This window comes from Amblyomma mixtum, chromosome 7, assembly GCF_055824585.1.
Source record: "Amblyomma mixtum isolate Tamu chromosome 7, ASM5582458v1, whole genome shotgun sequence".
Lineage (NCBI taxonomy): Eukaryota > Metazoa > Arthropoda > Arachnida > Ixodida > Ixodidae > Amblyomma > Amblyomma mixtum.
In genome coordinates this window covers 49592723-49615803 of record NC_143018.1, presented here as the reverse complement: position 1 = coordinate 49615803, position 23081 = coordinate 49592723, and the positions used below count along the sequence as shown (strand labels likewise).

At 47.1% G+C, this 23081-nt stretch overlaps 3 protein-coding genes across 3 annotated transcripts in view; 2 read left to right on the top strand and 1 right to left on the bottom strand.

Moving 5' to 3' along the window:
* The first annotated feature begins 4285 nt into the window (after positions 1 to 4285).
* LOC149336034 (uncharacterized) lies at positions 4286 to 8733 on the top strand. The gene is made up of 4 exons (XM_089554067.1): positions 4286 to 4674; positions 5377 to 5459; positions 6841 to 7001; positions 8589 to 8733. The coding sequence occupies exons 1-4, from the start codon at positions 4530 to 4532 to the stop codon at positions 8731 to 8733; spliced, it is 534 nt and encodes a 177-aa protein (XP_089410193.1). The 5' UTR covers positions 4286 to 4529.
* A 622-nt stretch (positions 8734 to 9355) lies between these two features.
* The window catches only part of LOC149336032 (serine/threonine-protein kinase haspin-like), an 18924-nt gene continuing 5198 nt past the window's right edge, over positions 9356 to 23081 (top strand). Inside the window, exons 1-5 of the mRNA XM_089554065.1 lie at positions 9356 to 9363; positions 10285 to 10376; positions 10956 to 11023; positions 12881 to 13112; positions 13668 to 13764. Coding sequence (XP_089410191.1) covers positions 9356 to 9363; positions 10285 to 10376; positions 10956 to 11023; positions 12881 to 13112; positions 13668 to 13764 — 497 coding nt within the window. The remainder of the gene's footprint in view (positions 9364 to 10284; positions 10377 to 10955; positions 11024 to 12880; positions 13113 to 13667; positions 13765 to 23081) is intronic.
* LOC149336033 (uncharacterized) lies at positions 16992 to 22592 on the bottom strand. Its single transcript, XM_089552531.1, has 2 exons — positions 22229 to 22592; positions 16992 to 18514 (listed from the first exon to the last, which is right to left on the bottom strand). The coding sequence occupies exons 1-2, from the start codon at positions 22505 to 22507 to the stop codon at positions 17480 to 17482; spliced, it is 1314 nt and encodes a 437-aa protein (XP_089408657.1). The 5' UTR covers positions 22508 to 22592; the 3' UTR covers positions 16992 to 17479.

The window sequence follows — 23081 nt, the reverse complement described above, 5'->3', positions numbered from 1 at the left end:
GCTTTATTGTTGTCATCATCATGATATCATCATCAGCCTGACTAAGCCCACTGCAGGGTGAACACCTATCCCATGTCTCTAAAATTAACCCTGTCCTTTGCCAGCTGCGGCTACAATATCCCCGCAAATTCCTTAATCTCATCCGCCCACCTGACTTTCTGCCGCCCCCTGTTACGCTTGCCTTCTCTTGGAATCCGCTCCGTTACGCTTAAGGACCAGCGGTAATCTTGCCTTCGGATTACATTCCCTGCCCAAGCCCATTTCTTCCTCTTGGTTTCGACTAGGATGTCGTTAACCGGCGTTTGTTCCCTCCCCCATTTCTTCCCGCTTCCGGTTTTTAACCTTACACCTGTCATTTTTCTTTCCATAGCTCGCTGCGTTCTCCTTAACTTAAGCTGAATCCTGTGTGTTAGCCACCACGTTTCAGCCCCGTAGGTGAGTACCGGTAAGATACAGCTGTCGTATACTTTTCTCTTGAGGAATATTGGCAAACTGCCATTCATGATCCTCATGAGAGGACCTGCCATATTCATTCCGCCCAATTTTAATTTTTCTTGTTATTTCCCTCTCATGATTTCCCTCTCCAGTACCTCGCTACCAATTGTGAACTGCTGTTGCCCTGGGAGACTGTTGAGCATTACTTTGGTTTTCTGCATGTTAATTTGATGACCTACCATTCTGCTCTGCCTGTCTAAATCATTGATCATGCTTTGCAACTCATCTCCTGAGTGAGTTAACAAGACACAGCGAATCGCAAATTCCTTAGGTATTCTCCATTAACTCTTATCCTCAGCTGTTCCCAATCCAGGCCTCGGAACACCTGTACACAGGCGGTGCATAGCATATGTTAAAGATGACAAAAAAGGGGGTAGGGGGAGCGAGTAAGGACACTTGAAGCACACACAAATCAATGAGAATAAACAATAGATATATTGCAGTTACAACACAACTCTTGTCCGCGCACTTCAATAGGGCTCACACTGTCTTGCGCACGTCCGCTCAGATCGCTCGCGCACCACACACTCCGCGCTTCCCGCTGTCAACGCTGATGAGTCGACGCGCCGCACTCGCGAAAAACAAACATCACAAACACAAACGGCATCCAGACGGCGCCGGGAAGATACAAAAAAATTGCTGAGGCTCAGCTTGGCTAAGCCTTGGGAATGCGAAGCATCCCACGGCGACAGCGCGAGGTGGAGGCCGGCTCTCTCATCCGATGTCACGTGGTGTGACGTCACGGTGTCACGTGGCGTGACGGCTAGGGGTCCCACGGCGACGGCGCGAGGTGGAGGCCGGCTGTCTCATCCCATGTCACGTGGTGTGACGTCACGGTGCCACGTGGTGTGACGTCACGGTGTCACGTGGTGTGACGGCTAGGGTTCCCACGGCGACGGCGCGAGGTGGAGGCCGGCTCTCTCATCCGATGTCACGTGGTGTGACGTCACGGTGTCACGTGGTTTCACGGCTAGGGGTCCCACGGCGACGGCGTGAGTGGTAGCTCTAGCAATATGCTTCGCATAAAAGGGTAGGTAGGTGATGCGGTAGGCACTCAGGACCGACCGGCGCACCGAGCCAGATTCCCGTGAGCGCCACGAGTCGAGTCGAGGAGACGACTGCCACCGTCTGGGCGGGAGTAGCTCCGATGTGGAATCGCGTTTTACGATCGCTTACAGATTGGCGAGATCATGTCCCTCTGCCTGACATCCTTGCTTATTGGAATTTTATTGCTGACTTTATGAAGTGCTATGGTAGCTTTGCAGTCGTTGTAGATATGCTCCAGTATGTTCACATAAGACTCTTCTATTCCACGATTCCGCAATGCCTGCATGGCTGCTGAGGTTTCAACTGAGTCAAATACCTTCTCGTAATCCACGAACACTATATACAAGGGTTGGTTATATTCTGCGCATTTCTCTATGACCTCTTAGATATTTTGAGTATGGTCTATCCTTTACGAAAGCCTGCCTTATCATTTGGCTGGCACACATTGTAGTCCCATGTTTATAACTATGAATGTCGAAGTCGCAAATTTATGTGAATGTGCTTTCTCTACGAATGTGGCTTCCTCTACGTTTTTGTATTTTCCGCATTTGATGTCTGATAAAAGTTTCGTCTCTGTCTGCTGTCGGTGACCTACAGATAACCTAAAAGATGCGGTAGAATGTGCTTTCCATGTTCCGGCCGAATCTGCTGACGCACTTTCAGTTTGATACTGAAACAGGCGTCGCCTGCTAATTTCGACGCGGCACTTTCATCATCCAAAGCACGAGGCACAGCGTTAAAACACGTTATCTGTAGAGTGCTGTCTGGTGTTTTCCTGACATGATTTTTTCATTGCCGCCAGATCTGCTGACGACCCAGCAGAGTAGAACCACGAGCCAACCTGGCTGAAAACATGCTTTCGCACGTCTATCCAGTTTGACCACATCGACACCCTTCCAATTGTTTTTATACATATATGCATCATGCGAGCCTACCAGCAAATAACAGTCCTCAACAAGTTCATGAGATCAGCATCAGCCAGAAGAATCGAGCAGCATTAAACATGGAAGAAGAAGAAAAAGAAGAAACGGTGGCTATTTTTGAGCGGCGTCTCTTCTTGGTCGCGTCTTCGTATTCCGCGGCCGTGACGCGCCGACATACCTGTCATGATACTCACCGTCATGGTCGCTGCCGCTTGGATCAGGTCCTGTGTGTGCATTGTCCCGCGGGCTGGTGAAGGTGACATTGCCGGTGGCCTGAACATCGGCCACCCTAACCTACAAGAGCAGAGTTCTGCAGAGGTGGCCCAAACATCCTTTCCGGCTGCAGTCCAGAAGAAAAACGTTGCAGAAGATGTGAGTGTGTGGAGAGAAGCAATTCCTTCATTTCACTTTTTTATTTATTTATTTACACATACTGCAGTCATAGAGACCAAGCAGGGGGGCAACATTCAAAAAGCAAAAATAATATCAAACACTACGCAAATCCAGCGTTCCGGCAACAATAAAAGAAGAAAACCAAACAGAGGGCAATGATATTGTTAAGTTTACACATACAATAAGACACTCTTTTCAAAAGCAGCGGCATCCTGAGCCGAAAAGACATTTGCTGGCAGTGAGTTCCATGTTGTGATTGTTCGGGGAAAAAATGAGTTTTTGAACGTATTTGTGCGTGCAAAGTACGGGGTAAGGTTATGGTTGTGGCTATTGCGTGTCTGTCATGTAGAACGGGGGGATATATAGGGAGCAGCATTAATATTAAATTGACTAGAGTAAAATGAGTACAGAAATTTAAGCCTTGCGAGTGCTCTCCTTCTTTCTAGAGTGGATATGTTCTTCGTAGACATCAGAACGGATGGCGAGATAGAGCTATGGTAAACGTTAAAAATGAAACGGACGGCTTTTCTTTGGATCATTTCAAGTTTCTTTATATCCTTTTTTAAGTGCGGATCCCATATGACGGAAGCATACTCAAGTTTCGGACGAATTAGTGTGTTGAAGGCAAGTTGTTTAAGTTCAGAGGGAGCGTGTTTTAATTTGTGTCTTAGAAGGCCGAGGTTCCTTGAAGCAGACGAGCAAATGCTATTAATGTGGCTGGACCATGAAAGGCGATTTGTAATGGTGACTCCAAGATATTTGTATTCGCTCACCTGTAGCAGTGGAAGATTGTTTATTGCGTAATTAAAACTGTATGGCGCTTTCTTGTTAGTAACCTGAAGAAGAACCGATTTGTCGCTATTTATTTTCATGGACCAAAGGGTGCACCACTCTAGGACATTATTAAGATTTGACTGCAAGCATTCTTGGTCGGTAGTGCTGCTAATTTTCTTAAACAGAATGCAGTCATCTGCGAATAGTCTAATACTGACTTCGGACGTATTTACGGAGTTAACCAAATCATTGATATAAATAAGGAATAAAAGAGGCCCAAGTACGCTGCCTTGAGGCACACCAGAGGTAACGGGTAAAATACCTGAATGAGATTTTTTAACATCGACGAACTGTTTTCTGTTGGAAAGATAGGTTTTAATCCATTTGACAAGTGCTGTTGACAAGTCGGATAGTTAGGGGCAGATTCTTCATATAGCAGATAATATGGAAGCGTAGCCTCTTTTGTCAGTTTGGTCGTAGTGAGATGCTAATTCACAATTCCAAATAACACTGAGCCAGAATGGAGAAACGTGACTAATATAAATCTTAGCTTTTCACCGGCGCCACAAAGGTTGGGAAAAGCTGGCGTAATGAAAAGCGTACTTTATATCCGAACCAAAAGCCTACTTCCATCTTTTGCGTGCTACGTTTTACGTTCCTTTATCTATGACGTAGTTATTAGCTGGTCTACAAGATGACCCTTCCAGTTACCCTCTAACAGATCACGCATTAAAAGTAGCAACTATTCCTCTTCTTTTTCAGGTTCAACCTTCGACCAAGTTAAGCATCCTGCTAGTAGTTGTGACCGCTCTATGCCTAACCACATGCGCCGCACCACGGTGGAGACGACCTCGGCAGGCTGTTGCCGTGGAAGACGACGGCGCTGACGTACCCCGAATGGATATACCTAAAGCGAAAGGTTGTGAAAACGGCGTTCGCTTACATTGCTTAGAGCCTGTCGAGGTGAAGAAGCACATAAGATCGAGCGCAGCCTACGCCCGATGGCTCTACGCGGACGCTGGAGACGCCGGATTTCTCGCAGGTAAGTGTGACCGGCAGTTCGGTCGCTACGTTCTGAATGCACCTAGGCTTGTGGGGGAATTGACAGACAGTGGTTCTGGGGTTAGTTCATGGGTGTCGTTTCGAGAAACAAGTGACACTGCACTGCAAAGGAAGGACTCCAGTGTCTGCCCCAGTACTGCCTTCTGTGCCGCCTCATTTGTTTTCTCCGACCTCTGAACGCCGTGACAGTCTCTGCAGAAGCAATAAAAGGAGCTTTCTCTAAGTCGGTGTTGTTAAACTGAGAATCAATACCATATGTGCATTTAAGTGAGGAAACTAAAACATTCCTGAAACAACCTTGCGGTGCATAAAACGCACGTCACAACTACAGGCAACTTTTGCTAGGCCTACATTGTAAGTACCAGGCACTGTTGTATGTTTTGCTGGAAGACAAATTCCACGAGCGGTGCTTAGTTGTGCAGCGCCAACGCAACAACAATTGATATGGGAGCATTCTACCAGGATAGTGAAGTAGTGGTTCGTGCTATTGGCCTAATATAAGACGAACTGGAGGTTCGCCGGGCTCGTGACATGTATGCGCTGATATGGATGTTGGTTGGGCATAGAAAAACAGACGAGGGGCACCCTAAAGGACAGCACTGGATGGTTATTCCACTGTCTGGGTCCGATCAACGTAACCACTGCCTTAGCTCCTTGTATGACTGTGTGATTCTTACTCCAGGCGGCAAAATATCGGAGTCTGAAGATACCTCGGCTGCCGAAAGGAGTTGCACTCCGGGTGCGCCATCTGTATCCACAGCGTCGGTGAGTGTGAAAAAGGATTTTAGAGCGAGAGAGCTCTGCTCCTTGGGGTACAAAATCTGATTTCGATGTGGATGAGACAATGACTTTCAATGCCTCACAAGGTCAAACCTAGCTTAACTGCGTGGTGGTATTACCGAACCTATGATAGTATGACCACGTGATATTATGATTATGACCATGGGGTACCTGATGTTGACTTTTGACCTTGATCCTTGATATTTGACCTGTACATTTGATTTGAGACAGTGCAGACCCATGCATAACAGAGCGTTCGCTCGTATAACTAAGTTCAAGCAACGTTGAACCCCAGCCATTTTTTAACTGTGAGCATCCCTCTCTCTATAGGGGGATGAGTTTCTCTACTGAGTAATTAATCGTGAACGTAGACCTTGCAGCCGCACCACCACAATTTTTTTTAGACGCCACATTTTCCTTTTATTTCCGAGTTCGCTTTCTTTAGTTCTCCGTGTTTTGTTTTTGGTACATTTCAAAGTGTTCGATTCATGATGAAACACTAGGTACGATCCACGTTATTTATCTCAGCCTAGGCGCTGAACACGTTGAACGCGAACCGTTGTAAAGAGCGCAGCCTACGAGAACAAGTTCTGTCCTGTTCCAGAATGAAGACCTCGGTCGTCTCTGGGCAGCAGCGTTCAGATCACTTTTGTTCGCGAGTTAATACTTATCCTTCTTGGGGAGTTTTATTATTTGCGCAACGTTATGCGACTTACACTTTGTTTTTTTTTCGGGTCATTTGTTTAATGACATTAAAGGACAGCGAGAACAGTTATTCACTAAGAGGGGATCGCGGCCGTACTAAATTAATTTTTGTTCTTTGGTCAGTAGAAAGAATTCATGTACCAGCAACTGCAAAACGATTTCGGTGTGGGCAGTTAACAAGCTCGCTTACTAGAAGGCCAGAAAGACGTGCCTTTAAATTGAAGAAATGGCGTATACGTTTTTTTTAATGCTGATACAAAGTCTTTGTGGGGTAGTGCCCCACTCAAAAGGGGCCATAGTTACATAAAAGTTCCCTTTTGATTTCATTCTTTAAGTTCTTTTTCTTCTCTTCTTGTGACTGGCTCACCGCATGCTACTCCTCTCGTTCTACATTCGTCATTGGCTCAAGACAAACCATTGCAGGGGGCGAGGCATCGCTGGAGTCCGCTCCGAAGAGCAAGAAATAATTGAATATGTAATCAGTGTAATAGTTATCATTCATTGGCCTTACTTAGTTGTGAATTTATTCCCAGGTCACGGGAGAAAGTGAACTGCAAGGATATCTACTGTACTTCAAAAACGCGACCTCATGGGTGCATGTTCCACCAGTTCCAATGTTCCAGAGCCAACTCTGTTGACCCGGCCAGCGTTTCCTGCGCAGAGTAGCCACCTCGCACAGCTACTCCGACACGTGCCGATAGATGGCGCCAGCGTCTTCTCGCCCACGTACTCGCCACCAGGTGGAGGGACAGCGTTCGGCGACCTGCTCACTGCCTGCCACCAGCGGCTGCCAACCACGTTCGCCCAGCTCTTCGACCACATGTACGTTACCGGAGCGACGATTTCGAACTCTTTGCGAGAGCAAAGGAAGGACATACGTCAAACCGCAGTTCCGCTCGCATTCTTATCATGCCGCTCGCATTCTTATCGCAGACTTATCACTTCTCTTTTCGTCAAGTAGCTCGAGTTTTCTTGCGTATAAATATTGCCCTACATAGCGTCGCACGCCAAGAATCATGGTCGCAATCTTGATCATGCTGCCTGTTGTCTAGAAAATTCTGCCACACGTAAGTCATTGCAAGCGCTGCTGAGTTCTTGTGCTTTGAGGACAAGAATCAAGCATTGCCCATTGAACAGTTCGTTTACGAGTAGAGAGTATTTCTTCATAACGTGTCCACTATCTGCAGTCATCATTAGTGACAGTGTTTTCCTGCTGCATCAGCCAACGCCTGCTGTACTTTCAGTGCGTGCCAAACCACCCGCTTTAAAATAAGGGTAGTGCGGTTCTCTCATTCATCGGTCATCCGCGTTGTGTCATGCTCCGGCGTGAACCATCGTGAACCCGCCTTAACGTTACCCGGGCTGCATCGCGGTGCGGCCCTTTTTATTCTATCCGCGACGCGGCTGAATCCGGCGTCACCAAACTGCGACAACCAGAGCCGAAACGGTCAGACAAGCTAGCGAGCTGGGGAGGGCAGGAGAGAAGGGCAGGAAGGAACCTCATTCTATGTTCTCTTGGAGCCCTCATTCTCTACAGTGAATATAGGAGGCATAGATAGCCTAGTAGTGTTGAGCATCCACCGCACATCCGGGAGATAAGGGGGTCCGTCCTTAGTGCCGCCGAGTGCCCACCGGTGATACATTGAGTACAATCTTTATGCCTTACCTGGTGCTCGGCTTCACTTGGGTGAAATGCCTGGAAAATGGGACTATGACCCCCCCTTTGTGTATTGGAGGCCTTGTCGAATCAAGGGCTAGCCGTGATCTAAGCAGAAACTTCATACTTCTTCTATTCGCTCACTTTGTAACCGGGAGTCAACTCAAGGTTGGCGCACAAGCAAAAGCGTAAATAACAAGCAGGCAGCCCACCCAGTACAACGACGTAGCTTTAGGAACGAGTGACGCATTTATTGAGAGCGCTGAACTTTGCGCAACTCAATGTATTTTAACGCGATAGCGTTAGCGAGCTCGTGTCGCAGAAAATTCGGCGTCGTCGTCGGCGTCGTTGACCGTGACCGAAAAATCGCTATGGAAGCAACCGAGGAAGTAGGTGGGCCAGCGAGGTCACGTGGCGTCATCACAACCTGCCCACCGGATTGTGAAGAATCTGCCACCCGTGGCAGGTGGCAGTTAAAACAATGACTGGTCGCGAGAGGTCGCGAGAGGAACCTGTTTCGCACAAGTCCCACCGGTGGCAGCACCTGCCATCGCAGGGAAGCGACGCTTCGCTTAACCGCTGCACCACTGCGCCAGGAGTGGTATGAGGAATCCCAGGGATCTATGAATGTAAATTAAAGAACGACCAATTTTGCACATGTGGGCATTAACTCATTAACGTTATCGCGTCATACCCTTAAGAGAAGCTTAAGTGCCCCTTTAATTTTTGTTCTTTTCTTTTTGTGTTCAAAGGAAAGCGGATCGCTTCACCAAGGTCGCCCAAGGAAAGCATTCGGAAACCTTTCGCGTGCACAGCTATGAGGGCGATAGCGCACTCAAGGTGGTGAAGATCGACTCCGTGATCAAGTCTTGGGATGCTCTCTTCAGCAATAGCTGATAGCATCGTAAGTAACGTTTGCTTCATTTCATTATACGTTCACAGGCTTTCGGAACTGATGCAATCCATAATGAAGCAAGACAAAAAACAGCAGATTTTCAGGCACAAAGCCCCAAGAAATTAGCATGCATTTATGTTCCCAAGAAGCGAATATCTGTCGCAGTCCTTTGCGCAGGTGATTGGCATAACTAAACCTTTCACAGGCCATTAGCAACCCTATCAGAAAGAGGCTTAATTTATTGACCTGTTACAGATGCCGATTTCTGAAATCTGAATGCATGACTGAGGGAAATCACAGGCGCGCACTTGAGACCATTTCATTCCCATGATTCCACTGTGTTCCTTTCAATGTTTCCTAATTCTTAGAGAAGCGCGTTTGAAGATTTGTTATTATAGAAGAATACTACAGTCGAACCATAAACGCGGTGTGGGCTATTTTTTTTTTGCTGTGCTGCTAAATTTCATCCGACTTCTGATTCCGGCGTTTCTACCCTATAGCATTACGCTGAACCTGAAAGCTACATGCCGATTTTTACAGACATGCTCTTCTGCTTCTCGGGCGTGCAGGAAACTTTCTGGCTTGAAATTGGCGTCGGAGCGGTACACGACGGGCTTCGCGGAAATGAAGAGGTAAGCAAGGCGTCAAAACTTCTGCACTCTGTGTGGTGTACCTCGCGGTATACGGGCTCAGCAATTTAATATAGGTAACCGGCAGCACCTCCTTTGTCCTGGGGTGGTGTAATTGTTGCATAATTATTAAAATGTAACGTTTTATTTTTATTCGTATTGACTGCCGATCTTCTTTTTCTGTCGAGTATAAACTACTCACCTGCCCTTCTGCACGAACCCTTTACTGCCTGGTGCCGTTATCCTGGTGCAGTTAAAATTCGTCATATTGATGAAAAGAAATTGATTGCGGTGAAAAAAAAAATTGGGCGAAAATCTATGTGGCGCTGATGATGACGACGAAGCCGAAATAAGTTTGTATCACTATAAACCGCGGAGATGCTGCGGTACCCCGATCCGGAAGCATCGTGCATGGTGAAATGCCGTAACTCCCTGCGGAAGCTTACAGCGACAACGTTTAGAGACCGCCCTGCGCTGTGCCGCCATATTGTTCCGAGAAAATATATACACTGCTGCTTCAAAAAGTGCGGGTGCCAGTATTTAAATTGCATTTTTGCAAGGACAGCCATGTCAGAAAACAAATTCCAATGTTTGTGGGGTTATCACATGACGGCGTCGTAGTTCCCACCTTAAAGGGAAGTAACGTGACCAGTCTAACGTGATGTTATTGAGGCGTGCCTGAGCCGTCACGGGGGTAATTCTATCACTAATTCGTTGCTTTGTGAAGGATTTCATCTGTGGACCAGACCGCTTTAAATGTTGTTCAAGTGAGATCGGAGGAACTGCCGGGCCTCTTTCTGAGAAGAGTCGAATTCGGGCACCTGTGCACAGAACGTTTTTGGACACATGCTTGACCATCTGGGAATAATGAAAAAAGATCTGATTGCGTGAATCCATATGCCTATTCCTTCATTCCCTTCGCAGCGTCACGTGTGTCTTCGGCTCCTACCCTGAAGAACTTCGAGGTTGCCGGAGCGACCCTACTTCTAACCGCCAACCCGGCAAGTGCCTTGACGGTAATCAGCTGTGCTTTATATTGCTTTATATAACATTTTTTTCACTTTTTTTAGCCTCCTTGCAAAAACACTATTCATAATCATTGCTACGTACCCTTTTGTGCTGCTATTGAGCGTAGCGGCTTTATTTCATTTAATGGCCCTGCGATGTCAATGCAACCGAATTGCGCTGCAAAATAGTGATAGCAGTGGCGTTTATTTGAGAGAGATTTGGGCGAGTCGGTAATGATTCGTTGCGAAAAACAGCTCGGGAGGACGGGACACACAGCGTTTGTGTTGAGTCTTTGTTTTTGTGTGTCCTGTCTCTCCTCGCTGTTTTTTCACATTGAAAGCTTTTAAGGCCAATAAATTCAATCTCATGATTACTTTGATTCGTACCAAATGTCTTCCAAGAACAAGCGTCAGTAAAGGAGCTCTCAGAACAGGAATTACCGTGATATGCAAATAAGCGTAATTTGGCCACCCCCAAATGGCTTGCCGTCAACCACCCTTCATTAATGCACGAGGCCAATGTCGAATGAGAACGACAAATTCATTATTTTTACAGTTACAGATGCCCTTGCCCTGTTTCTTTCGCAGTTAATCCTGAACGCACCTACCTGGTCATACACATGGCGTATGCTGGTGTCCCGCTAGACCGCGTTGAAGTGAGTCAGTATAGCATAACTTTTATTTCTTCCCGGGAATGCAAAGGACATGAGACCTGAGTTTTCTTCATTCCTAACGACTTCCTTAAAGATTAAGCACTGTGCTACTCGACTTTTTGATACGATAATAATTGTCTACTTACTGCTGGCTGCCGTCATCAGCCACCGGATTTTTTTAGAGGCGTAAATCACACGAAACTTCCATGTGTAGGTTAAACATGTTGAAGGAGTTAAACAATACTCCCTCTTTATTTGTTTACAAGGGTAGACACAGGCTGGTGAAATAGAACTGAACACTGCATTTGCAGTTAAGACGGATTAAACGCCTCTTGTAAAGGCGCAAAGAGACGCTGGAGGGAGAAATTCAGCCGGTTTGATTCCGCCGCACCAGTTTTTAAAGAGTTTAAAAAATAAATGGTTCACCCCGTTTTTCGACTGAACCGATCCAACAGGTCCTTAACAATACTTACCGACTCACAAGCTGCATGCCGCAACTACCTAAACGGCAGAATCAGCCACAGCGCGCTCCGCATTCTCCGCTCAAGTGGCAAAACCGAAAACAACCAGGCCTAACACACGATAGTTTGGGTGCCGGGACGTACCGACATTACGAAAAATCAGGAGGCGAATACGATAGCTCGAGGGTACGCAACAAACCGAGCATCCAACATTCCCGACACCGCTGAGGAACCAGAGCCGGTAGCCCAAAGCTACACAGACATTCTTAACTACTACAGAGGGATGAGACGAAAATACCCGCCCCCACACAAACAACTCAATAGAGAAGACGCCGTGGCATGGCGACAGTTACAAACGGGAACATTCCCGTGTCTAAACATCCTAAGTAAAATCTACCCCACACAGTACAAGAGCGAGTGCCCGTGGTGTGGAGACAAACCAACATTATACCATACCACATGGGCATGCCAGAAAATAGACTAGCTATCCATAATTGAAAACCCGAGTGCGGAACAGTGGGAGAGAATGCTATCCAGCGACATCCTGAAAGTCTAACAAGGACTAGCGTGCACGCAGGGCAGCTACCCTCAGCGGAGCCCTGGACTATAGGGGAACCGACCCTGATGATAAGATGGAAGACTCCATCTGAAGCCGCAAAAAAATATTGTAAAATAGAGCAAATAAACGTTTACCACCACCACGACTGATCCTTATGGCTATCATTACAAATAACGTTCTGGGGAGCAAAAATTGGGGAGCAAAAACGTAAGAAAACAGTTGAGCCGTGTCATTAAGCTATTTCAATAAATACAATATCGCGTTACTAACAGAGGTGGACATCCTTTTCGCAATTATAAATTTCAGCTTTCCGTTTTAGTGTACATAATGAGCGTTGCCGGAATTTTAGAATGTTAATTTTCTTGTGTTACGGCGCAAGATTTATTTTCTCTATGGGCATAACATCAAAGTCGGGTGATGAAAGGGCCTTCATCGGGATTTACAAGTCATGGGGTAACTAGCGTTCCTAAATATCGAGATCAGAATGAATGATAATCTGTTTCTTTGCCTTCAATGCGGAAAAAAGTAATATGATGCAATAACTTCGTAAAAACTTGGTGAAACAAATTTCATACAATGTTCATGATACTGAATGACATTTGTATGACAAATATAGGATTTTCAGAAATAAATGTATGGCATCTCAGTGATAATTGTGTAATATTTGTATGAGAAAGCGTATGAGGCTGCTGCTTCATACAGCTTTTTTGAGTACACTTGCCTGCATTGATTAGACATTTTTTTTTTATGCATTAGTCGTACCATTTCGCATCCAAGACAGGCGAGTGATTTTCAGTCTCCACCCTGCCTCTTCTCTCGCGCTTTGTCACCTCACCTCAGCTGGACAGCGTGCTTCAGCTGCGGAGCATCCTGCAGCAGGTGGCGCTGTCGCTGGCCGCAGCCGAGGAAGTGCTGCAGTTCGAGCACCGTGACCTGCACCTCGGTCACGTCCTGGTCAAGAGGACGGCCGAGGAAACGCGCTGGTTCCGCGTCGGTGGCCGCAGCTTCGTCATCAGAACGTGGGGCCTGGAGGCGTACGTGGTGGGCTACTCATGGGCTCGCATCACGGACGGTGAGCTTTCGTCTCATGGCTACTCGTTTTAGCTTGACTATAGTCATGTTTCTGTTTCTCTGAAAGGTACAGTCACGCTTAATATGATTTGCAACACCCAAGATGTTTTTTCGACTTCTTTTAGAGAGGAATGGGAGACCGGTTTTGCCGAACAGTTATGCACCTGGTTGCCAAACAAAAGGCCAGAGCTTTTGACTACATGAGCTGTAGAAAGCCCTGATACATTACATCGATGAAATGAACTGCGGCGCAACAAGGACACTAACAAGAAAGGGACACCACATGCGCACTGTCACTACTGCTGTTTGTTTATTCGCTGTCACTACTGCCGTTTCTTTATTGCTGCGCATGTGGTGTCCCTTTCTTGTTAATGTCCCTGTTGCGCCGCTGTTCATTTCATCATGCACCAGCTCGGCACTCAGGCCGTTATTCTGAAATACATTATATCTTTCGTAAAAGGTTTCAGCCTTCCCATTTGCATTACACACCTGTACTCCAAATTTCCCTTCCCCGAGTTCTTCTTCTTTGTTTTCCGAATGATTTCTACGTTCGCAGGTGGCAAGTCCGTGTTTACGGCACCGACAAACATGTACGGGACATCAAGTGACCAAAATCTGCTTTTCGTGTACAAGAAAATGGCGGCCATAGTCAGGTATCATCTTTCTTACTACTTTACTGCTCTTCATATTTAGAAGAGACATTCATTCACTTTATGGAAGAGTGCGTTTGAACTATGGCATCGGTCCAAGTTCTTGAGGAATACTAGTGCGCCCTTCAAGGACCCTTTTTCCAGTACTGAGAACAATGACAGCGGTGGCTAAGGCAATGTGGGAAATTTGGAAGAATTATTCCATGTACTCGATTCTTCAGTGAGTGAATGATCGGCTGTACACTGATACCTTGTGTTGCATGTTGACACCGTTCTGAGGTACTTGCAACTAAGCTATCTCTTTGTACGAGAAGTGAACCGTTGAAACAGGAAAGTTAGTTTTAAAGTGACACTGCTTATAATTACACGCAATTTTTAATCTTAGTAAAAATTACGTGTTGGTTGTTTCTGGCTTCGATTATGCTTGTTCGGCACCAAGAGCGGATTTAATCTTTAAAAAGGTAGAAATAGAAACTTAAAGTTTTTTTTTTCCACCGCTTAATTCAAATTCTCAAGTGAATGGCGGTGCATGCTGTCCGCAGTGATGCGCAGCAAGAGCATACACAACAAATCTGGACGAAATAATTTTTGAGCGGGAAATAATTTACGAGCGCATTTTTTCAATTAATGTAAGATTTCAGTATGACAATCAATATATCCGCAGACCACCCGACGGTAGTCTTGAATATTTTTTTTGCTATTAGCGTTTTTGCTGTCGTCAAGAGCGTTCCCCGTCGTTGGTTCTTATTGCAATCTTAACTGGCCGATGCGATCGATGGAAACACGTTAAAAGAAAGACTTTTCTGCAAACCAGAAGATTGGACCATTCCGTTCAATTCTTTTATAACAGTATTGTAAAATTTTTCAATGCTAAAAATTTTTGTCCGAGAATATCGGACATGGACCGTCTTGACAAAAAGACTGTCCCCGTTAAAAAGGTCGATGGCGGCATTAGTTGGGTTTGGTTTCTTGGTCTTTTCTTGACAAAAAAATCCCCGCTTTAAGTGAAAATAGCCTCCTCGTCATTAAAACACGATAATTCATTCCTACAGGTCAATTTGATTTTTGTACCCAACGTCCCCAGTTGTTGGGCGGGCTTTGGAAGACTTACATAAAACGATTAGATAGGGCAGGGTTACCCTACGTAAAATTGTCAGCGCTCTTAGCCTTCCAAAAGGTCGCTCTACTGGACTTTGATAGCAAAGTAGATTCTATTACACTTGTACTTCTATTCGTCTTTGTCATAGGCTTCAGGAAGTGCCACGTCATTGATTCTACCACCGGGATCGGCTAGTCGGTGTTGTGGATTGCAACAGTGAAATAGAACTGAGTTAAAAAATTTTGCCCTATGCCGACACTGACAGTTACGGCAAAACAGCGATTTTAAAGATGACCCGAAACGGTGCTCACCCTGTTCTTGCCGCCCTGTTTGAGAATATTATAGCGATCTTTTTGGCGCTTTGCTTCTTCGGACACCTCTGTCACAGATTTGAAGAGCAACCAATTGGAGTTAGAAGAAACGTTCACATATCTTCCGATAAATTCCTCTGATGAAGCAGTGATTATGTTTCCGGCCACCGAGCAGGTGGCAGGGAGAGCCTTTTATTACGCCATGGTCGTCACTGTTTCGACTTCATCACAGTCGCTACTCATATGCGCCTGAACTTTGCCGCAGTTAGTCGCGCCCCTTCCGCGCACGGCATGACAGCCGAAGAGATATAAATGCTCAGCTAACGAGGACGGTTTCGTGTACAGTTGTTACAGTGACGTAGTCCAGGACTTTGGCTCGGAGCCGACAGCATTACGCTTGCTTCTTCCTTCTTGGGGCAGCATTAAGGCGTCTTGAGACGGGGATCTCTCGGTCACGGTCGGCGACTGCCCGTTCATTGTGTCTCTTTCGCATCAGCCTGTCTTGCTACTGCTTCGTTTCGCCGTCTAGACGGCTGACTCAGCGGTACTTTGGGATTACGTCGCCACCCTCCACACAGGTTTGCGCCTTCCGTGGCATTTTTAGGCGTCTTTTCGACGCTCCTAGGGTAGCGAGCTGAGTTGCGCTGCGCTGGTTACCACGGCGCCTGACTTCAACAGGAGTCCAGACGAGGGAAATTTCTTTGCAAAACTTGTGGCCCAAGAAGCCCTGTGCAGCTCTGTTCAGCAACACCATGCGTGCTATAGTTGATCCTGCATACCAGCGTTTGAAAATTGGTCGCAAATATTTTAACAGTAGCCGCGAACAATAAAGGTGCAATAATTTATGCCCACGTATTCCTGACCATCCAGATAAAGCAACGTAACTTTCTCGTGTTTATCCACCAGAATCCGTGAGATCACTCATTTCGTTTACATCAGGTCTCAAAAGATGCCGCAAAATTTCCTTTGTGATTTCGCGCCATTCGAGTCGTGTAAGTTATTCAGCGCCTCTTAATGTAATTTCGATCTAAACCGTTATTTACTCACCTTTAAACTACTGATGTTTTTGCCGACTAGTCAATAAAAACCATTCTTCTTCTACGTCTCTTCCCGGCACCATAATTTAGCCTTTGCTTTGCTACGCCAATCTTCTTGCCAACTTTGTTCCTCTAATCTCCTGTGATTTTTTGTTTTTCATTTTGCGGCAGGGATAACTGGCACGCCTTTTATCCTCTGACCAACCTCCTCTTCTTGAGGCACGTGACGAAGGAACTGCACCGTCGTTACAAGCAAAAGTTTCAACGTCAGACAGATCGCTACCAGGATTTGGTTTGGAGCGAGATAGGAAGCTGGAGGGACTGCCTCCTCGACTACCAGTCGCTTGGGGACTTTGTGCAGGAGAACGTTAAGGACTTGCCTTGGAACTTCGTGACGATGCGAACTGACCAAGGACAGAGCTATTACTATACTCAGCAAACTCGTATGCAGTGGGCATGAACTGTCCACTAGGTGTTGTAGATTGACGTTATAAATATTTCCACTGGTATTTTCTGACGCTCGTCGGCACCCCCAGCGACCTAGCTCTGCAACTATGTCGTGCTTAGTGCGTCTACTCTTGTCTTTGCTTGCATTCGTGCCAAATAGATATGAATTAAAAGTAGTTCAAAACAGGTAGGCTTCAGACGAGCTGTGATTGCTTACTGTGCGACGCTCATATGGAATTAGTGCTAGAATATATTAACTACACTTCATATTCAGTGTGATTCCTGACCGGGGCAGCCGCGCCCAGAGTTATGTTGCATTGAATGCGTACATTTTTTGGTATGTACGGATAGGAGTGTCGCCAACGCGAGCTGCCGCAAACGGGGCTCAAGAAGCGGTGCTTCCGGCAAGAGCACAAGGAGCGCTCTGAGCCAACTTTTATTTGATTTGTTTGTTCATTTTATTGCACGAAATCCGTACAGCTCCTCATCTCATTGCGTTCTGAATAAAGTATGGCTGACAGCACCCCCAAAAAGACGGAGAACGCTTTTCCTACTGAATGTCGTAAAGGCTGTCAGCGCTTGAGCATCTTTCACCCTAACTTGTTGAGTGCAGTCTCTCTGCACAACTTTCGACGAAGGTCAATACGCACTACAGCGTCTTATTACAAAGGAACATGTTCAGATCAACAGAGCTTTCATTTCATACCCTGAGTTAACTGGAAAGGCCACAACCAAAAGAGATTGCTCGCGCAGACAGCCTGCATTCCTCGACTGATTACTCAAAAGAAACTGGCGCCCACTGGTTTTTAGTAAAGAGCGAATAATCAGAGTCGAGGAGCACACCGCCTCACTTTAATCAAAAAGTCAAGCTTATAGTACTGTTTTCCTTCCATCTTCTCCATATAAGACCTCAGCCTACACATGTACTGCAAAGGAGGCTGGGGTTGGAGCGCATTAGCGCTGTTAGATGCTTGCCCTACCCAGGAGTGAAACCAAAGTGTAGGTGAGTGAACTTCTTCAGAACAGAGCCGCTTTACGGAAATTAATTCACACTCAGCTGGCTTTGAAGACTCTGCGTACACGGCAGCAAAGTCAGTATACGGTGAAGTTTTGCACATTATGCGCAACTCAGCGGACGTGCCTGTGAACGGTCGTTGACACCACGCGACGCTGTCTTGAGTGTTACTGTCAATTAACACGGTCCAGACAATTAGCTCTTCGGTCGCGCCAGTGTTCTTTCCACCGTGATATCCCGTGAAGGGGGCCTTTTCTCTCAGCATTCCTTCCGCAGATGCGTTGGCCTGAGTGTTCTGTGCACCCTGTGTGCCCAGCACTGCATCAGATCTTTGTTGCATCTTGACGAAGGCCTCAGTCAAGGCAGACACTCTTTCATGCAACGATGCCAAAAGGGTGCCCGTATCTTTGCCCTCTTGCGCCGGGCCTCCTCCGTTCTGCGATTCGGCACCTCGCTGTTCTGCGGCTCCCGTCATCTGTCTTCGGCCCTCTCCATTGCATCGCCAGTCTTGCTGAAGTTTGGCGTACTGGCCGCCCACAGCCTCGGCCAGTTCGTTCACTCGGCTCTGTATCGATGCCAAGACGTCGTAGCAAGAGTCGACAGGCGAGTCGAGTGGCGATGTGCTAGGCTTTAACGAGCCTGCAGGCTCCCGGACTTGCACTTTTTCTGAAGCGACGGGTGTGCATCCGGCACTGTAGTGTACGGGAAGGTCCCTCCGAGGCATGGTGTCGAGGCATCGGGGACAAGAGGCTGGGTGGAAGCCGCACCGTTGCTCGAAGTGCTCCAGCAGCTCTCCGAGGGGACCCACGAAGTCGCAGCCATGCTCGCTGTTCCAGCAGCTCACCTTTAATTTTTGAGACAAAAGTAACAATGAAAAGTTAAAGGCTTTCATCCCGTGATGACCAATCCAGGATAAATAGTCGCTGGACGGAACATCCCTGAACACGCCTCCGGAGTGAACGTCTCCGGAGAAAGGTAATGTACCGTCGTGAGAAATGAGACAAGCAACAAAATTTTTACATAAAGCTGCGAATTTACCGCGTATTTTCTCATTAAATTTGAGCCTCAATTTTGGATAATATAAGCCAAGAGGAAAATCATTCAGCAAAAGTGGTACGGTTTAACGTAGTTAAAGTGAGTCTGACGTGCGAAAGCATGTGTTCATTCTAGAGTTGGAGGGGACATAAGCTCAGTCTGAAGGTTATGACGCGCTAGCTTTAGTGCTTAATGCCTATATATGCAGAATAGGACATTCATAGATCGCTGAGAGTCGTCATAGCACTCCTGGCAAAGTGGTGGAGAGGTTAAGTGTCGCGCCGCTGCCCTGCTGTGGCAGTTGCTCCCACCCGTGCCTCTGATTGATGCAACTGTCGGTAGTCCGTCCCTCAGTTTCGCCCCATCCATGTCGGCTTCGTCGTCGTCGGTGTTGCCGTCCTCAGCACCACTTCCCTCGGTTAGCAGGTAACAAAATGGAGAGACTGAAATCCTCCTGCCCTTTTAGGGGAGAGGAAGGCGACGGACAACGTTATCGGGAAGAGGAAGAGAAGGTGGGAGGCATGGAGGAAGGAAAACTCAGGAAAGGTCCTCGCTATCCGAGCTGCATGCCAGAGAGTGTGCTGGAAGTCACGCGCTTTCGGAAGGACTACTGGGAGTCTTAGCCGATGGCGTAGCCAATTGTAACGCTGGGCGCAGCGACGTCGTCTACTTCATTGTCTACTGGTCATGCGCAAACGCGCTGAGATGGCGGCCAAGTAGGGGGATACATGGGGGGGGGGGGCCGGCTTCAAAAAATGTGACGTAACCGCCTGCCTTTCCTCTTCTTCCTCCTCCTTTCTTTCATCTATGGTAGGAGTCGACGCGTGGCCTAGTAGCTTTGGCTTCCACCTCTGCTGCCGAAAGTGGTTGGTTCGAAACACCGCTGGACAAGGGTGGGTACAAGGGTTCGTTGCCTGGTCCGGTGCACGCCTTTCTTAGGGGTGTGCGCTTGGAAGAGGCTTCGCATACCCCACGGCGCCCTTTCGGGGACAAACCCAGTTTCGAATACCTCAGCTTGCAAAGTGGACTCGTAATAAAAAAAAAAGACCGTGTTCCGTGTTCACACTGGGGTTCAAGTTTGTACGCTCTAACTAGCGGGTGCAAACATACGTACAGGGTAACTGTCATGGTTGTAAGCGATATTTCGGAAGAAGTTCCCTTCCGAGTACCACTGCATCATCATCATCAGCCTGACCACACCCACTGCAAGGCAAAGGCCTTTCCCATGTCTCTCCAGTTAACTCTGTACTTCGCCAGTTGCAGCCATCGTATTCCCGGAAATTTCTTAATCCCTTACGTCCATCTAACTTTCTGCAGCACCCCTGCTGCGCTTGTCTTCTCCTGGAATCCACTCCGTTACCCTTAAGGACCAGCGGTTATCTTGCCTTCGCATTACATGCCCTGGCCAAGCCCACTTCTTCCTGTCAATTTCGACTAGGATGTATTTAACCCGCGTTTGTTCCCTCACCGACTCCACCCGCTTCCGATCTCTTAACGTTACACCTATCATTTTTCTTTCCATAGCTCGCTGCGATGTCCTTAACTTAAGCTGAACCCTCTTTGTTAGCCTCCACGTTTCTGCCCCATAGGTGGGTACCGGTAAGATACAGCTGTCGTATACTTTTCTATTGAGGGATATTGGTGAACTGCCATTTATGACTCTAGAGAACCTGCCATACGCGCTCCACCCCATTGTTATTCTTCTAGTTATTTCGCTCTCATGATCCGCATCAGCTTTCACTACCTGCCCTAAATAGACATATTCTCTTACTACTTCCAGCACCTCGCCACCAACTGCGAACTACTGTTTTCTTGCTGGACTGTTGAATATCAGTTTGGTTTTCTGCATGTTAAATTTTAGCCCCACCGTTCTGCTCTGCTTGTCTAACTCCTTGATCATGCTTTGCAGTTCATGTCCTGAGTGACTTAGCGAGACAATGTCATCAGCCAATAGGAGATCCGACCCCAACTGTTCCCATTTCAGGCGCGGAATACCTCCTGTAAACAGGTGGTGAATAGCATAGGTGAGGTCGTGTCTCTCTGCCTGCCACCTTAGCTTGTTGGAATTCTATTGCTGACTTTATGGAGAATTATGGTAGCTAACTATGGTAGCTAACTATGGTATATCTCCCAATATCGGCCGCAGATCCGGACCACGACACTGAAATAACTAGAAGGATAAGAATGGGATGGAATGCATTTTGCAGGTTTTATCAGATCATGGAAGGCCGTTTGCCAGAGTTCCCCGGTGGAAATGTTTGTAACTGCTACATCTTAACGGTATTCACCTTTGGAGCACAAACACGGAGATTAATGGAACGGTTTCAACTTACAATGAAGACAACGCAGCGAGCTGTGGAAATGGAAATGATGGAAATGATAGGAAATGGAAAGTTTTTTTCTTACGCTCATTTGTCCCCCGTACTTCTAAGGAATGGAACGATCTTCCTGATGAAATTGTATCTATTACTGACGTAAATAACTTTCGCAAAGCTTTAGCTGGTGTTGTGTAAACTCTGACGATTTTGTTCTGCACTAATGTATTTTGTCTAGCTAGCATTGTATCCACATGATTAATCTTTGATGTACCCGTTTCCTTTTTCTCCATTGTTTTGTTCTATATTTTCTGCCCACTCCCCTCTGCAATGCCTTCAAGGCCCTGAGGCTAAAATAAAATAAATAAATAAATAAATAGGAATAGCGTGAAGAGACAGGATGAGGACAGAGTGGGTCAAAGAACAAAGGCAAGTTGACGACATCCGAGTCGAAATCATAGGAAAGAAATGGGTAGCAGGGGGCGGCAGAAAGTTAGGTGGGCTGATAAGATTAGGAAGTCTGCGGGGATAAGACGGCTGCAGCTGGCACACGACCAACCGGTTTATCAGAGATATGGGGAGACATTTGCTCCGCAGTGGGCGCAGTCAGGCTGATGATAATGGTGATGTACTTGTCTGAAGACGGTTGATAGGGTGTTACTATGAAGTGTAAAGAAAATAATAGCCTTTCAATTCGTTTTTAATAAATGCTATTAACATTATTTGTATAGAAAAGTTTTTGCAAGGGCAGGTAGTGGGGAATCGTAGGCTACTAACGAGAGGGCGACGTTACCTTTTTAAAAAGCTACAGTTTAAATTATTTTGCTGTGTTGCCCAGCCTCAACATCCGCTTGATAGGAGACGCTTGATAGCGCTTCTCATTGTGCGCATGCGCAGGTGTATCAATGGGGGTATTTACATACAGCGGGGCACTTGCCCACGCTACACATATCCTGGCATAGCCGAGCTAAGCCACTGCCAACCATTTTTTTACGCAGCCCTCGATTATTTTCCGACACGCGGTGCGCACCGCTACTACGCCGAGGGCTTTTCGACCGAACGAGCTGTATACGCTGCCGCGAAAAAAATTGTCTCTAAATTGCTGTAGAGTGAAATGCATCCGTGTAATTAAACTTGCGCAGGCTAAACAACTTGGGTCGCCAGAATTGTCCTAAAGCAAAGATGCGACCGATCTCGCACATTCATACCTGCTGTTTGGCCAGGTGGTCCCGAGGAGCCGAAATCCAGCACACGTCCAGTTCAAACGGCGTGCTGTCCATGACACAGCTGGAGTGGCCGTCGCTCTCTGCGCACTCGTCCACGCAAGCCGAGCACAAGGCGTGCCCACAGGGCAAGACGGCCATTTTCAGCGGAACGCAGGCGCACAGGTTGCACACCCGCGTCGGTGGCAGTGGCTCCTTGAATGTGACTGGCCTCCAGTCGACGCCGTTCGCAAAGCCGCAGAGACGGTAGGTTCTGTCAGGCATGTTTAGTGGGACTAGAATGCGTGGGGCGTCGAACGCCAGGGAACAAATGCTCTCAGCGCCAGCTTATCGGCAGACGGTAGGCGGTGGCAACACGTATACGATAAAAACAGGCAGGGGTCGGACGGCTCTCTCACGGAAGATAAGAACATAGCAAATGGGGTTCGGAAAGTCTTGTTTTATTCCGGCCTGATAAGCCGTGCGGAATGCCCGAGAGTGTCCCTAGCAGAATAATGCAGCTTAATAAGCTGCGTACACTGGCAGGGTGACTTTATTGAACGTGTGCCGAAATCAGGGAAGGACGAGGAATATGACGAACGAAAATATTGCGACGAATGAATCGGTAACACGGTCGGTAGTGGTAAATATAAGTGAAAATAATTCATAGTCTCACTTGTCATCAAGAGCAGGGACAAGCGTGAAGTGCATTGCAGGAAAGGCGAATACATAGAGCGCATTCTATGGCTGTAGATGAAGCCCTCTGCCCTGCTATGGCAGCGGTGGTGACAGACGTAAATGGCACCTTCCTCACTAGTTGCACGTTGCGCGCAGACGACACAGAGGTGGCCGAGGAGAC

Excerpts from the sequence above, each read along its gene's own strand:
- LOC149336034 (XM_089554067.1), top strand. The coding sequence starts at position 4,530 with ATGGATATACCTAAAGCGAAAGGTTGTGAAAACGGCGTTCGCTTACAT. Across the intron at positions 4,675-5,376 it reads AGACGCCGGATTTCTCGCAG|GCGGCAAAATATCGGAGTCT; the intron begins GTAAGTGTGACC and ends TTCTTACTCCAG. Across the intron at positions 7,002-8,588 it reads GCCCAGCTCTTCGACCACAT|GAAAGCGGATCGCTTCACCA; the intron begins GTACGTTACCGG and ends TTGTGTTCAAAG.
- LOC149336033 (XM_089552531.1), bottom strand. The coding sequence starts at position 22,507 with ATGCCTGACAGAACCTACCGTCTCTGCGGCTTTGCGAACGGCGTCGAC. Across the intron at positions 18,515-22,228 it reads ACCACCTGGCCAAACAGCAG|GTGAGCTGCTGGAACAGCGA; the intron begins GTATGAATGTGC and ends CAAAAATTAAAG.